A 16,177-nucleotide genomic window follows, 5' to 3' on the forward strand; every position below is an offset into this window, starting at 1 on the left:
TTTGAAAAAGGTTACAAAGCACCTCCATGTATAGCAACAAATGAAAATTGTAAATATTATCAGAAAAACAAAGTCCCATGATATGCGAAGATGCTTATCTAATACTGTACTTCACAAATACTGTACTATTCTACTTATGCTTCTGAGCAGTCTTAAGCATCTATTGGCTTAAGAGTTACCACACAAGAGCAGCTTTTGGCGCTTCCAGGCAGCATCACGTTTTGTTTCTGTTTAAACTAAGGTAGTTGGCAATTTTGAAATGGTTTGGAGCAAAGGAAACAAAGTAATACATGGAGAGTGACTCTGGTCAACACAGATCATCCAAGTATTGCAGTAGTCTCCTCTGGAAGGTCCTTTAGGAGACAGCAGATACAAAAAAGCAGAGTGATGGATCAGTCCCCCATTCTTTCTTCCTAATCACAATTTCTGAGACTTTTGTATCAGACTTCTAGAATGTTTTCTGACATCTCCACAAACTTGCATGGCAATTCTAAATCTTTATCTGTTCAAAAACTATTTGTGGATTTAACCCTTTTCTAAAGAACTGATCTGGTCTACCATTTTTCACCAATTCTTGATGACATGAGCAAGCCATTGACAATCAGTGATACAGCAATTGGCATTCAGAGAGTAAAACAGCTTTTGAAACTGTAACCATTATTTGAACAAAAATGCTTCTGGTTGAACTTTTTGAGGTTGTGAGTCTTTGCAACACAAGTAGGAAGTACTTGGAGGTTCTGAGAGACTTCAAAGGATTGCTGTCATGTCTGGGATACCTTTTTCCACCACTTCTCTTACACATTGACAAGGAGACTTAACACAGCAAAACTAAGACTTCACATATGGCTTGGTAGGATCTGGTTGCAGCTAAAACTGACATGCTTGCACTCTCTATGACAAGTTTTGCTATAGAGATGTCCATGTTCCATTCCCACATCCCTGATCTCCCATAGCATTTCTTCACCAGTTGCCACGTTTTTCCAGTATTCCATTGTAAAAGATACTGTTGTCTCCAACACAGATCCTTCCAAGGGATGCTTGCTGCTACAAAACTGTAATGGTGACTTCCAGTTTTATCATTTCCATGAAGCTGAGAAATTGGCATCTACCAATACTGCAATTCAGCCAAAAGACATCTGAGAAAGCTCAAATACAAGAAGCAAGCTAACACAGGAAGCACAGGAGATCACGGTAGACTATTTTATCCTGAAAAGATGTAGTACAACCAGCCCACTTAAAGCAGGCTCTGGTAACTTGCATCAGACAGCACTGCGCAGGCAGATCTATGCAGAGAATCCCGATCAGAGATGCATACCAGAAAAATACATGCTCTGAAGAAGTTGTACTTGGAACACCACCCAGAAATGTTCCCAGTTCTCACTGTCACACTAATCAAACAGGTAAAGGCAAAAGAGATTTTCAGGACAACTTGAATCAGGCTTACTAAAATATACCGTCTTTACTTTCTTGTTTCTGTTTGATCTAATTACAACAATAACTAGCCAAACAGAGTAAGAATGATGTTAAAAACAAAAGTTAGGGCAAATTACAGATAATAATCCAAGTCCAAAATGGCAGTAAATTCAAACTCTCTCCCTTCGTGAGAAGCACATTACTGTCTGCAGGACTTGGAACTGGACTGAGCTATCACTGGTATTTGATACTGAGCTACAGGCATTTGCCCTTTCTGAAATTGGAAAGATATCCACTGTAATTATATGAACTCTGTAACCCTGGTTTCCAGCTCCAATTTACAGCAGATAAATTTACAGATTCAGGTGTCACGGCAGGGATTTACATCAACAAATAAATGCTTGCAAAAGCTATAGCACCAACAGCTTATTCAAGGCTATGCTTTTAGAAGGAAACCTAGCAGACTGCAACATGATGGTTATTTAACCCATTACTATTAAGAAATTCCCTCTGAACTATTTCCTCCAACAGATAAACTGAGATTAGTTCTCTCAAGTTAACATTTCCTGTGAATTCTGACCTTTAGCAACTGAAAATAGCACATATCGCTTCCTATCAGATTGATATCAAACACTAAATCTGTAAATGACCTTGTATGACATCACGGATTTATGCCTGTCTTACTTATTTGGGTTTGGTTACAGCAATCATGCCTGTGATTCAAACAGATTACAGTCAGAAGCAACACTATGGATAAAAAGTGATTACACAGATAGGTATCAAACATCATTTCAACAATTAACAAAAATAATAATAATTTAATTTTAATACTATCGTAAAGTTTGCAATGATCTGCAACAACTCTTTTGGGCCAGATCCTGCAAAAGATAGTTTATATAACTAGGAAAATGTGCCTCCCTAGCAAAGCATCTGCATGCCTTTATTTCTTGCAGTATTCTATACTTACCACATAGTCCCAAAGCTCTTGGTTCCCTGGTACTATTAGAATCAATAATCATCACGCCTGTGTTGTGAAACCATTGAATTCTGATTTTTGACGGTGTCTCAATCGCATACTTGAAGCCTGAATCCTCGACTTTGTATCCATATTTTCTAACAGTAGGCCAAGCAAATCTTGAATTTACTGTTATCTAAAATACATGCATAAAAGAGTTTAAATGTCAGGTACAAAGAGTTGTAGGTAGAAGAACTAAGGTTAGATTCTCGACAGCTTAGGACATCTACATCATAACGAATGTCAAATTAAGTCAGGCTCATCTCCACAAAGACAATATAGGCACTAAAGAGACTAACAGTTTATGTGCCTTGCTCTGTGACTTAACTCATTAACTGTCCTTGTATCACAGTTTGACTCTTTGAATTTACAAGCAGTTTACTAAATTACAAAGTTGGAACAATGAATTATATGACCTACTGTGTTTTGTCCTACTCTAATCTTCAGTATCCACATGAGAAGGCAGTTGATTATGGAAGAAAGATGCTATCTAGAAGGCAAAGAAAAACAAACCGTCAAAATACTTACTTTTCTACTTAAATGATTGATAATAATTTGGTTTGATTCATAGGTTAGATTCAACATTGCCAGGCACAAGGAAGTTGAATTTGAATTACTCTGTGAAGAAACCAAAAAGACATCAACCATAGTCATGATGTGCAAAAACTTTATACATCAGCTGCTTATTGTTTTTAGGTACTGGGATATTAAGGATTTTTGGGTGTTATATTTTTAAGAGAAGAAAACTGCTGCTGATTGCAATTTCAAGCCTGGAATACAAAGTTCATCTGGATAGCATTCTAGCAAAATAAACAAACAAAATATTACGATCTCATTGTGTTCAGCAACTGTGTTGTATCACCCAATCTTGAAATTACAACAGAAATAAAAGTTTTCAGAAAAAAAAAATATGGTCCACTAGCTGTTTGGACACCATAAAACACAAACATATCTGAAGGTGAGCAAGAATAAGACTGAGAACGATGAATCTATATGATTTATTTACAGTACAGAAGTAACAGATCAGAAATATATGCATACTTTCTGAGCTACAAGGTGCTGAACAAAACAAAAAGCTCAGAATACAGCAGAAAAACAAATCTGAAAGTCACAAGCAGATGTCCTTTTTCATATCAATCCTGTTGAGCTTCTGGAATCAACTTCCATAAGGCACTACTAGGAAGGAAACTTTGTGATAGACATTTATACAGACATCAAAATTACCTAGTTTTCACAGAAGAGATTGGAGTTTAAAGAGTTTTGTAAAGGCTCACAAGAATTAACTCTTTGTGACATAAAGCCAATCTATACTACCCATTAGGCAGGATACCCATTAGGGTTTCGCTCATCCCACACTGAAACAGTAAGTATTTTCCCCTGTCAGAGACTTGGAATGCACAGGGTGGTCTAATTTAGTCTGACAATCATAGTCTTTTATGGATCTGAAGATTGATGTTTCCAGTGCAAATTTCTCCATATGAACATAGATAAAAAACCATGCTTTGAAATACACTGGTACACTATGTTGGTACTTGATGGCATTCACAGAAGTGACTAATAAATGTACGTCCAGTTACTCTCTCCCCACCTTGTCTGTTTTACACATAGAAGAACACAATATGGACCTACCTCTTACCTTCCAGACATTTCAGAAGGAACTATGCATATAGAGTCAGGTGATAAAGTGCTATACAATTTGTAAGTATTGTAAAGTGCAAATAAAATTCATAGATATTGCACAGGAGTAATTAACCACAACTATGTACTATTACTACGCCCTTTCTTTGAAGACACATCTTATTAGCAGTACTGAACACGAATTATTAGCTGATAAATGTTAGTTACCATTCTACAGTCAAGGATATGGATGGTTATAGTTTCATCTTGAGTTTGACTAACAATATAAGATGCTGCTTTGAATAAAGCCACATGATTTCCATCATAGGTTACAATGCTCAAATCAGTGAAAATTGTGCAACGACCTAAAAAAAAAAAACAACAAAAAAGTTTTTTCTTATTTTATAATTTCTGTAAGTACTACAAAATGTGAAGATAAAACAATAAATTGTGTAAGATTAACTAGCTTACTAGTTTCATATATGCAGCACAGCACATATTTTCAGCTATATTTGATACTGTTGCATCTCTGTGAATGGACAGCAGAGTCAAATCCTGTATATTTCAGTGGGACAACCTGCAGACCTCCACAATCAGTTATTTTCCTACAGTTCTTGCCAGCAAAGGTTTGTAATTTTTACAAACCCCCAAATCAGTAAAAACTGTGAACGACAATATATGATGCTGGATTCTTAGTTCCCTTCTAGTCTTGTTCCTAAGGCAGGAGCTCATGTGGAAAGTTTCCTTCTTCCCAGTCTTACTGCTAAAGCTTTTGTGTTTCAAAGGGTTTGGAGTTCTACTCCTAGTTATTTCAAACTCTAGAGCATAAGCAGACATTTGCATTACTTATCTCTGCATCCTTTTATTGCTGCTATGGACTAAAGTGATTTTTTTTTTTAAGGTTTGGATTCTTCCTGCCCAATTCTAGATAATTGATGGTAGTGACTACAGTACAGTTATGCTTCCAGGGTCCCCAAACTGTTAACAGACCTAGTTAACAGAGTCTAAGGAATCTTCTCATCCTTAAGTAGATATAAAATGAACCAAAAAATCCACTGACTATATTGACTAGGTGTTCTCTGATTAGACAGATGACAAGATGGGTTTAACTCAGACCTAGAAGTGTCCACTGCAGATACCTAAAGCTAGGTAAGAGGAATATCCTATATTAAATGGACATTTTGATTCAATTTCCCTGGATGTAGAACTAGAACTATAAATTGCATTAGACAATAACTAGCTCACATAATACATATCTTCTATTTCTATGCCATGATATAGAAGCATCGGTTCCCAGCCTTCTTGCATATGCGTTAAGTTGCTACATAAATTCACTTCAAAAGTACTGCATAATTAAAACTTACATGCACATTCCCACTTTGGGCAGCATTTGTCACCATTCGTTTGAGTAGCAAATCCTAAAACTCCACAGCTGGGTTGAGTTGCACTGTATGGGCAGTTCTGTGACTTATTAACTTGGATCAGTTGTCCATCCAAGCAAATGTGTTTTATGCACTCATTCTCTGTGATTGGCTGAGGCATATTTAATAAAAGACATAAGTTACCGTTCTTACCAAGCTAGTATCACAATATTGCAGAGTATTTGCTCAAAACCAGGGCTCACACTCTTCAGGTACACAATACTTATGAATCCCTGTGACACTGATGGAAGCTACAAGTGAAGAGCACCTTTGAAAACCCAACCATTCTGAGGACAGTTGAAAACTACTGTCCTGTTGTAACTTTACGTCAAAAGAAGTTGAGAAGCAAAAGCATGGAAGGGCACAAGTAGAAATAATAACAGGGACCTCTAGAAAGATATGCTTTAAGGAGGGCAACGTGACAAAAAAACCACCATTGAAAATATGAAGCACCGTATTTTGCCAAAAAACCCCATTCTTGTAACAGTTGCACTCGGAAAACTGAGGCCTGAAACACAATAAATTTTAGCACTTACAAAAACCATTATGCACAATGAAATCATCCAAAGTTTCAGATATAATTGGGAAAATAATGGGGCTCCCTGTTTCATACAGATATTTTAAATCCTAAAGATCGAAGTATGGCTCACAAATTTTTTTATCTGTATGCAAATGTAACCAAGACATACCCAAAACCAAACATAAATATTTATAGTTACTCACTGTACAAGTTTGAAGAGTTGCTGTTTCTCTAGGTGGCATAAAAGCTGATGCTGTGACTCCTGACACAACTTCAGCTGTTGCCAGTCCACCAGAAAATGTTGTAGTCAAGCCATAAAGTGGTTTGGTAGATAAATAGACAAATGAGGAAACTGAGGAAGCTGTTGTGTCATTTGGATGGTCAGATATCATTAGCAGTGGACTCAAGGAAGGCGTTTGCACCTCAGATGATATTTGAAGTTTTGAAGTTTGAGTAGTACTGGCTGACGACGCAGCTATAGAAGAAAAAGGTTTCGGTTCAGAAGATGAACGTATAGTGGACAGTAGTGATATGCTTACATTAGAAAAAACTGCAGTCGTGTTTGTGAAATATGGAGAGTAAAATGTCTGAGAGGTTCCTGGGGTAATGGTAGCACCTTGAGCATGGACAGTTTGGACTTTTGTTGTTAATTCCGGCTCTTCAGATTTTACTGTATCGGGAGGCATAGCTCCTTTTGCTTCTGAAGTAACGGAGAAATAGGTGGGCTTCACAGAGCTTGTGATGGATTCTGTTACTGCTTCTGCTTTGCCTGAAGTTGCTGATACAGTATTAATATTTTTCCCAGTACTGCTTATCGTTACAGGGCCTGAAGCTGCAGCTGATGAATGGGCCATAGCTGACAGCTTTGTACTTGCTAGGAATGCAGAACTGTAAGTGGTGGTTGAAAGTGTGACTTGCTTCGGCAACAGCACAGTTTTCTCTGTACCACTTTTGCTCATTGATGTGAACAGCTCACTCCCCATCACAACAGGAATTTCTCTTGTTTCTGGTAACAAAACCGATGACAAGGTTGACTTAGACTCTGGTGAAGCTATGGTTGTTTCAAGTGTTTGACTTGATTCAAGTGATTCAGTAAATGAGGCCGGCCATGTGAATTTTAGACCAGTACCTGCCTTTTGCGTGGAAAATGAAGGAAATACTTCTTTTTTAATTGTTGCTAAAGAAGAGGAAGCTGAAAGCACTTCTGGTGAGGAAGGAAGAATTCTGGTGCCAAAAATCAAGCCAGCTGTTGTTCTAGTTGGTACTGTAGACCCCAAAGCAGAAGAAGTTCTCGATACATATGGCTGCGTGACTGAATCAGTTAAATGCAACTCTTTTTCAGCTGGTAAAATAACTTGTGTAGGACCTCCTGAGGTAGGTAATATACTTGAATGAATGCCTTCAGGTAGTGAGGTGATTAAGGTGTATGAGGAAGTCAGTCCTACTGTAGCTTTAGTTGTGCTAAAGACACTTTGTGGCTGAACAGTGGATTTTGTTTGAGTTTCTGCAGGGTACTGGTAAACTGGGGTACTGCTTTGGCTTGTCAACAAAGGCTCAGAAGTCTGACTACCAAGTTCCATAGCCTTCTGAGTAGAAAAATGTGGTATAACCATGGTCTTTGTGGTCTGTACTGAAAGTTTATCTCCTGAAGATGTCTGCCAAAAGAAGAGGCCTACTGAAGATGGAGAAAAGGATGGCTGAGCTGTAGCTGCTGGAAGTTTTACTGTGTCTGTTGTACTTTGGACTGTAGATTTCATTGCAGTTTCTACTGGATATTTTGGTGTGGTTGTTACTTCCAGTACCATTTGTGTTAAAGAAGGTAAAGAAAGTGATTTATCGGCTAGATACCGAGAGGTGGAGAAAGTGTAAGACGACTTTGTTACTGGAAGTAAAACAGAAGGGGACAGAGTTGATTTTTCTTTGGCTGTCATTACTTTTTTGGTTGTTATGAGCTGACTGCTGAATTCAGAGGATGGGGAGAGTGTGGCATAAGTGATATTTAAAACGGGTTTTCCTGGTGATTTGTTGTGTGATACTATTGTTATTGGACTTAATTGTTCTGTTATTGTGGATAAAGTAGAGAAAGTGACAACTGGAGAGGTCTTTTCTGTTGGTAACATAGATTTTGCTGTAGTTGTTCTTGGATGTAAAGAGGTTGTTGCTGTCGATAATGCTTCTTTTCCATATGAGGGTAGTGAAGGAAGAGAAATATTTAAAGAGATTGGAGAACTTGATGGTGAAAAAGGGAAAACAGATGGCTTTCTAGTAGAGGTGCTAGTAATTCTTTCCACTTGTGACGTATCAGGCTGCGTTTTCAACAATGTGGTTTCAGTTCCACTAAAGAGAGTAAGCGGAGATCCAGTGATGGATGTTGTTTGAGCTGACTCTCTTTCTGTAGCTATGAAAGGAACTCTGGTGGCTTCTTTTGATGAGATAGAGGTTTTCATTGCTGATGTGGTAACAGTACCTGAATACGCTGAAGTGCTTGTCTTCACTGTGCTTGAAACCAGAGTTGACTTGTATTTGGTAGATGTTTTTCCAGAAAACAAAGTTGACTTTGCTGCTAATTCAAAAGGGGATGTTATTTTGGATGTTACCTCAGCAGACAAAGGTGTCACTCTCATAGCCTCAGCCACAACAGGATATTTAGTGTATAATGTAGTGAGGAACTCTGTTGTGTTTAGAAGTATGTATGAGGGATATCTTGTAGTTGAAACAGTTTCAAATGTTTTTTTTATCTCACCTGAAACTGGAGAAGCAGGAGTAGGAACAGACATTGAAGGTCTTTTTGTAGAAAGAGTGATGGATTTTTCAGTTGTAGAACAAGGATGTAGTGAATATGGAGGGACATAGTAACTTGACGTATGTTCCACATGAGATGTTGTTTTGGGAGTTTCCTTCTTATGAGTTGTAAATGATAACAAAGTTGTTCCTGATGACCTCTCTTGAGTTTGCAGAGTTGATGTCTTTGGACCTAGAGTTGTAGTGAAAGGTACCTCTGTAGTACGAGCCAGGTGTTGAACCATTTCAATAGGAGGTTCTGTAATTGCCTTTCCTAATGAAACAGGTGGTGTGGATGTTGGTGAAGATGTAGTCTTCATGCTTTGTTCAGTTAAAACAATTGCTGCTTTTGTTGTTGCTGAAGAGGCTGGTTTTAACAAAGTAGTAATCACAGGAGAAAATGATATTACTGTAACATTGGCTACTGTGGTAAAAGACTGTCCTATGCTTATTTTTTTCCCTTCTGAAGTTGCTGTTAGGTTTACTGGTGGTGGTGTCGGAAACTGGGGCAGATACACAGTAGTTTTTTCTGTTATTGATTCAAATGAACTGGGTGTAAATGTGGTAAGTCCTTCTGGTTTTACTTGTGCTTCTTTTGTGGGAAATGTTCTTGTGGCTATTTCTGATATTTCCATTATTTTAGTTTTGACTGGCAATTCTGTTGTTCTAAGTGTAAGTGCTGTCCCAGTAAAAAAAAAAGGAGAAATAGGTTTGCTTTCTGATTCTGTGCTTGTAGTCACTGCGTGTCTAGCAGTTACTGTCTGAGGTTCTGTAGCCCTTAATAGTTTAGTGGAACCACTACTGATTGGTTGTATCTTTGTGGAAGTTTCAGAACTGACCTTAGATGGAAACAATGGGGAAATGTCAACAGGAGAAGACAAGCTTACATTAGATTTTGTTGTCTCAGACATTGTTGTAGTAGTTTTCCCAGATGTCATTTCTGTTGACTGTGAAGAAGTATTTGATGATAAAGTTATTCTTGGAAGTGTTGTATTAGATGTAACGGCTGAAAATTCAGTTTTCCCTGTAGCTGCAGTGAGTTGCAGCTCTGAAGCAAGTGTTGTTTCAATGTCCTTTGCTTCAGGTACAGGAAATGAAGTTACCACTTCCCTCATTGCTGCCAAACTTGTACTTGGTGTTATGTGTGAAACTGCTGGTATTTGAGTGCTGGGTGGCAAAGGTGAACTATCATCTGCAGGTTCAATGCCTGAAATCAGACACAAGTAAATAGTAGTCTGAAATTTATGAATAAATTATAGTCATGAAGCTAGCACAGCTAGAAGGAAATTATGTTAATTCATGTAACTCTGATCTTCTCAATTCACTAAACTTCTAGAATTCATAGACAAATTAAAAAATAAATTAATTAAATAATTTACTCCACATCTAAAGCTACTGAAATGTTTTATGAAGAAAGAACATCCTTCTTAGTTTAAAATTTGTCTCAGATTTTTGAGGAGTGAAATGATTTTAAATAAAATGTATGTTCACTGAGCTCACGATTTATATAACTAAGGTCATAATTACACAAATTTAAACACCGATATTTGAAAATTTGACTAAGGACCTAAGAAATTAATGTTAAGTATCATATATAATATAGATATAATTTCTCAAACATACAGTCTTCAAAATACACGCATCTTTGAGTGATTTCGTCCAGCAACATATTGAGAGGACAGGCAGGGATGCATCCTTCCACTCTAAAAGAAAAACAATTAGTATTAACCACTTGAACAGTATCTTCCAGATAAACCATTTCATTTTAGGAAAACACAATTTATTTACAAAATATTTTTAAGTAGAGAGCCTTGTTCTATCTAAATCTCATCACTTCCGTGCACTTCTTCAAAATGTCATTGCCACAGCTTCCATTTTCACTCAGATCTCAGTTAAAGCATGAACTCTGTGATACTCGGCCTCTGAAATGAACAGTTGCAGCTTCAATAGTGAATGCTATTGCTTAAGAAATGCCAAACATTTTTGCAAACCAAAATGCAAATGCCAGTTTTACCAGGCTTAGCAAAAATTCCAACTGGAAGGAAAAGGCGAAGACAATTTTGGGTGTTGCAATGCCATAAAGAAAAAGTAGGGGCACAACTATTTGAAACAAACTTGTAATCGCCTCTATTAATACTTTATTATACCCCACCCCCCCACCCCCCCGAAAGTTACAAATACAGCAGTCATTTCAGATTCTGACAATACTTACCTAACAGCTGAAATGTCACTTTCATGTAGCTGCCACAGCAGGTTGTATTCCATTTGTTTTCTCATTCACTTATCTCCTTATATAAGAACACTCTCCTGCTATACTGAGCCTACATCTGGTCCCTGATATTCTTATTATGCTCCATAGGTATATTACCCAAATTGCATACTTTTCCATAAAAATACAGATACTTACTTCGGTACTGCCTGACAGGTTTTTCCCAAAGGGTCCCTGCATGTCTTGAAACAAGGGCTTGTACAGGCATCATAATGCCATTCACATGCAGAACGGGATAGAAATTTAAATTTGACATCTGAAAAACAACCAAGATCTGTTAATCTCGTATATTTCTAGAAACTCACACAGATACATATCCTTAAGAGGCATGCCTTAAGTTCACTGCAGCTCTAAATGTCTTAACTGTTTCTACCTGTATTCTCTACAGGTAAAATCGCTAATATTTTCTTAATTACTAAGGCCTTTAAAACATAGAAAAACAGTTTATGTTTATGCAGAGTATATTAAAGAGCGCTGGCTCTGCAGCCTGTTTTACTCTTTGTAGTATAAAACATAACATGGAATTAGCCACATCTACTGCATATTACAATCACTTCAGAATAAAGCCAGGCAAGTTAGAGCTGTTGTTTTTAACTTTTAAAAACTGTATCAACAATGAAGATATGTTTGGTTATTCAAACAAAATGTAAAATTAACATTATGTTGATTCAGTACAATTATTGCTGTTAAAATCAAAATTAAAAGCACCAGCTGAATACGCTGATACTCTTTCTAACATAATGTATCATAACAGTTTTTTACTTCATGTGTAAAATTTGCTGATATAGCACAAATGTGTACATAACTTGTGTGATACAATCATATTTTAAAAGCCAAAACAAACACCGTTCCAAATAAAGTAATGAGAAATCATGCCAATTCAGATTCTTTAAAGCAATATGTATGTTAGCAGTTGATCTTCTCAAAAGCAGTATAAGATAGCCACGCCAAGATAAATTAATTCAAACCTCAAAACATTTTGAATCTGAAATCTTAACTGCTCCTACAATGAACAAAGCAACTCAGATGAGGTAAGACATATAGTCTTGCAAAATTTAACTCAAAATATACTTCACCAGACAAAATAGTACAATAATGAAACACTACGGCAAATTTAAAAAACAAACAAGCAAACAACAACAACAAAACGAAACCCAAAACCCAAACTGCCTGCAGAGTATCTACATAGATAGTGTTTGCTGAAGGATTCAGATTCACATAATTAAAACCCAAAGTACAAATAGAGGAAGATTTAAACTTCAAAGTGAGAATAACCAGAAATAACGACCAGCCTATACTTCCAGTGCTTACTAAATTATGCAGAAACTTTACAAAATTAATGTAAAGAAGAGACAGACCAACTGTAAAATCTGAGAGAAACAAATTTGTGGCAATCTTCATGTGGGTGACATGCTTGCATGTTCAAATGTGGTACCACGCTTTCTTTTTTGCTACAATCCTGTCCCCTCTGCATGCAGAATGGTTTCTCACACAACACTAGATTAGTCCAGTGGCTCTTCCAATGCCTGCATGACTTAGGCAATATATCTGGATTTCAGTACCTCAACTACAACAACCCGACCCAGCTCCTTCCTGTAGCAGTCAGGGCAGGGCAGTGACACTTCCCTTGCATTTCTGCCTACAGAAAACCACCATCATGACATGTGGGTCCCCTCTAGACTGGTAAACCTGATCTTAGAGCTATGCTGTTCACGGCCTATGAAGAGTAACTGCTATTAAACAATGTTTACATTAATGACCAGAAAGAAAATGCTTACTGCCTAAAAAAAGTTTCCATTTTTGGTCTTTTGAAGTCTTTCTGCTTTTAAGTTTTGCTGATCTTTGCTTGACTGAGATACAAAGAGAGCAGCTCTTTTACATCTTCTTGGAAACAGTCAACTTTTCCATGAAGATCCCAAGAAATTGTTTTTCCAGCAATTTAGGGACATCTGCACTTACAAGTAATGATCTCTCTGCCACTATTAATCATTATTCTTTTCTTTTAAAATACAAATAATTCTTTTAAATCAAAGCTATAAATCAAACTCAAATGGAAGTGTGTATGTTGCCATCTAGTGTTATCCTTTTCACATGTCACCCGATCCAAGCACGTAACTTGTCACTGCTTTTGAAAACACAATTCTTACGACAGTAACAAATGCATTCATAAAGTTACATTCCCATAAAAAGCTAAGTATATGTCACCGAATTCTTCTGTCCCCCCTTCTAGTGAAACCAACTTAAGTTCCTTAAAACTAATGGAGGAGGGGAATTATTTCCATGCATTTTGCAGACTGATATATGGGATTTTGTATGCACTGACAGGTCAGAGGGGTAAAGTTTAAGGACAAAAGCAGAAGATGTATGACAAAAAGGCAGAACGTATCAGACACCTGTTGGCACAGGCAATCACCAACAGCAATAACCAGCAATAATATTATATCCAAGTGGAATCTAGGAAATCTCATTCAGACTACCCTAGATTAAGTACAGAGACAGATCCCTAACATTTAACTCTTGCCATAAACCTCACCATTAATCACAGAAGAAGTTTCAAACACAAGTAAAGGCACAAGCTTTGCAGAAGACATACTGTAACCAGATGAAGAATGTTAGTTTCTCAGTTTAGCAGAACAGTGATGGTGAATTAACACTTCGAAGCACTGTGATTGACATAGCATCTCCCATTCTCTAAAATAAACTTATAATTTTATGAAATAATTGCCACATTTTCCTCAAGCTTTCCTACAGATGAAGTTCACAGAGTTTGCTGGTGTTGCAGGCCTTGGTAGGAAATAGGGCAAACTTCTACATAAAGGCATAGCATTTGTGGAGTGGTTCATAAACATCACTTTCAGGCAAGAATGAACAAAGTCATGCTTATCTGCAAACTTTATCGCTACTTCTGCAGAAAGAAGTATGGACAACAGATGAATTCATGAACCTGGTTGTAAAAATCGTTTTCAAAGAAGAGCTGTAGAACCAATGGACCTTTAATTTTCCAGTCAAGGTATTTTAGAGAATTGAGTGTGCTGGGCCAAGCTGTATTAGGTTTTTTAGTGTGTAAATTACGTAAAAGAACAGACCAAATCACCACAGAAAGAGTTGAATATATTGCATGAATTGGTTTCCAGTATCTCAAAAGTTTTCAGTATGTCTCAGTAAATCCATCAGATATAGTGAAATCTGTGCTTTATTATGAATTATGGGAAAATGCCTTTCCAGCATCAGGAAAACGTCAGTTCAGTCATTCATCATATTTAAAGTTTTCGCTACTGGCAGCATCACTTTCAGAACGCCTAAGCAGCCCAAGGACCTAGCTGATTGTGCAAGCCACTACAAAAAACAACACAGCAAGATGTAGTTACTGCTCTAAAAAGTTTACACTAAATTGAGATTAGACAGAAAATGAAGGGGAGGAGAAACAGAGGCACAGAGCCATGTTCTGAACTAACATGAATTCAAGACTAAGCCAAGAGAACAATGAAGTATCTCTGTACCTAGCTAAAATAATACATTGTTTTGCCTCTTCTTAGTACATCTGTATATTAGTTATGACCCCAATACCCACTATCATTAGGGTATAAGGAAAAGCAGCCGCAAAGTGCTTTAAAGCCATTTAAGCATCCCTCTCCCTAAATGGAGGAAAATATTCCTTTCACTCTCTGCATTGATTTTAGACATTAACTTCCATGCCAAACCAATCTCAGCGTTATTGTTACTACAGTGCTGCTATTCCCATGACAGAAACTACCACAGCTCAGAAACTGTGGATTTCACCAGTATCATGGTTTTAATGCTTTACGCTAGCCAGGATGCTCATCAGCCACCTCCACCACCTGCTTTCCTTTTTTTTTTTAATAGTTAAATTCCCTGTCCAGCAACCAGTAATACGAGCTTACTGTACTCTGTGCAACAGTACAGTTCACTCACAACAAAAGAACGATACACAATTTACAGACAATGAGTCAAGCTCCTTATAGCAGGCATGTGTTCCTCAAAAGGATTTGTCATGGCATTTGAAAGTAACCATGTGTCTCCTGGTGAAGTCTACCAGCATTTGTCTTTCGTTCAGTGACACAGCAAATCCTTCATAAAATGGTAAATTATGCCCTGGATGACAGTTGCTCCAGCTGACATGCCAACTGAGTCCACAGTTCAGTTACCTAAAAGGAGCTGAGCATATCGACACATTACAGTACTACAGAAAGCTTTTGTATGCAGGTATATGTGTTGCCAAAGACAACCTATTAAAACATATTCCCCAACTTCATTGTTCTCTCACTTGCTTGAACATCAGAGAAGCATTTTGTTCCCCGTAACTTACGTCTTTCATTCTTCGTGGCTTTCAAAAATATTTCTGTGATAATGAGAAAAGTTGCTACCATGTAATGAAGAATTTTAATTCTTTATCACTGATAGACTGTGATGTTCTGTTAAGTCACAAGAACCTTTCTTAGGAATCTGGCCACTTTTTTGCGTGTTGACAAATCCTACTGTTCAGAAGTCCATCCTGCCTTTTTTTTCTGACTTTAACCTCATATGGACAAAATCTCCCATTGTCAGAATATGGAATCTGGCCACTATTTTGCATGTTGACAAATCCTACTGTTCAGAAGTCCATCCTGCCTTTTTTTTCTGACTTTAACCTCATATGGACAAAATCTGCCATTGTCAGAATATGTGTATTATGAATAATTTCATGCTATGCTCAAATAATGGCTATTTACTTTAAAAAATCCTAAAATGTGAAATGGTCTAATGTCAATAAAAGGTTATATTTAAAATAAAGGTTTTAAAAATAATGAAAAAAACCCTAAGTATTTGTATTTTCATTCTCACCTGAAACTTTTTTCTGTTTTGCTCCTTTTCCCAAAATTTAAAAAAAATCTAGTAGGAACAAAATTTGCTTTAGAATTAGTTCTATTTATAGCGGCAGCAAAACTCTGCTTAGTAACGCAGATTGCCTATGTCCTCAGTTACAAGTATAGAAACATGAAATCCTATCTACCCACTTAACACACAGAAACTACTAACAAACTCTGCCCATGACTTCTAAGTTTCTGCAATGAGAAATGTAAGCAAATATCACTGCAAAAATTGAACTTTGTTCCCAGTCAAAACATCACCATATAATTATC

At 37.1% G+C, this 16,177-nt stretch overlaps 1 protein-coding gene across 1 annotated transcript in view; it reads right to left on the reverse strand.

Moving 5' to 3' along the window:
• Positions 1 to 16,177, reverse strand: part of OTOG (otogelin) — a 125,767-nt gene that overhangs the window by 24,794 nt on the left and 84,796 nt on the right. Inside the window, exons 34-40 of the mRNA XM_075425267.1 lie at positions 11,175 to 11,292; positions 10,391 to 10,470; positions 6,190 to 9,974; positions 5,410 to 5,578; positions 4,274 to 4,410; positions 2,957 to 3,046; positions 2,381 to 2,564 (exon numbers count right to left, since the gene is read on the reverse strand). Of these exons, the coding sequence (XP_075281382.1) occupies positions 2,381 to 2,564; positions 2,957 to 3,046; positions 4,274 to 4,410; positions 5,410 to 5,578; positions 6,190 to 9,974; positions 10,391 to 10,470; positions 11,175 to 11,292 (4,563 nt within the window). The remainder of the gene's footprint in view (positions 1 to 2,380; positions 2,565 to 2,956; positions 3,047 to 4,273; positions 4,411 to 5,409; positions 5,579 to 6,189; positions 9,975 to 10,390; positions 10,471 to 11,174; positions 11,293 to 16,177) is intronic.

This window comes from Opisthocomus hoazin, chromosome 7 (assembly GCF_030867145.1).
Source record: "Opisthocomus hoazin isolate bOpiHoa1 chromosome 7, bOpiHoa1.hap1, whole genome shotgun sequence".
Lineage (NCBI taxonomy): Eukaryota > Metazoa > Chordata > Aves > Opisthocomiformes > Opisthocomidae > Opisthocomus > Opisthocomus hoazin.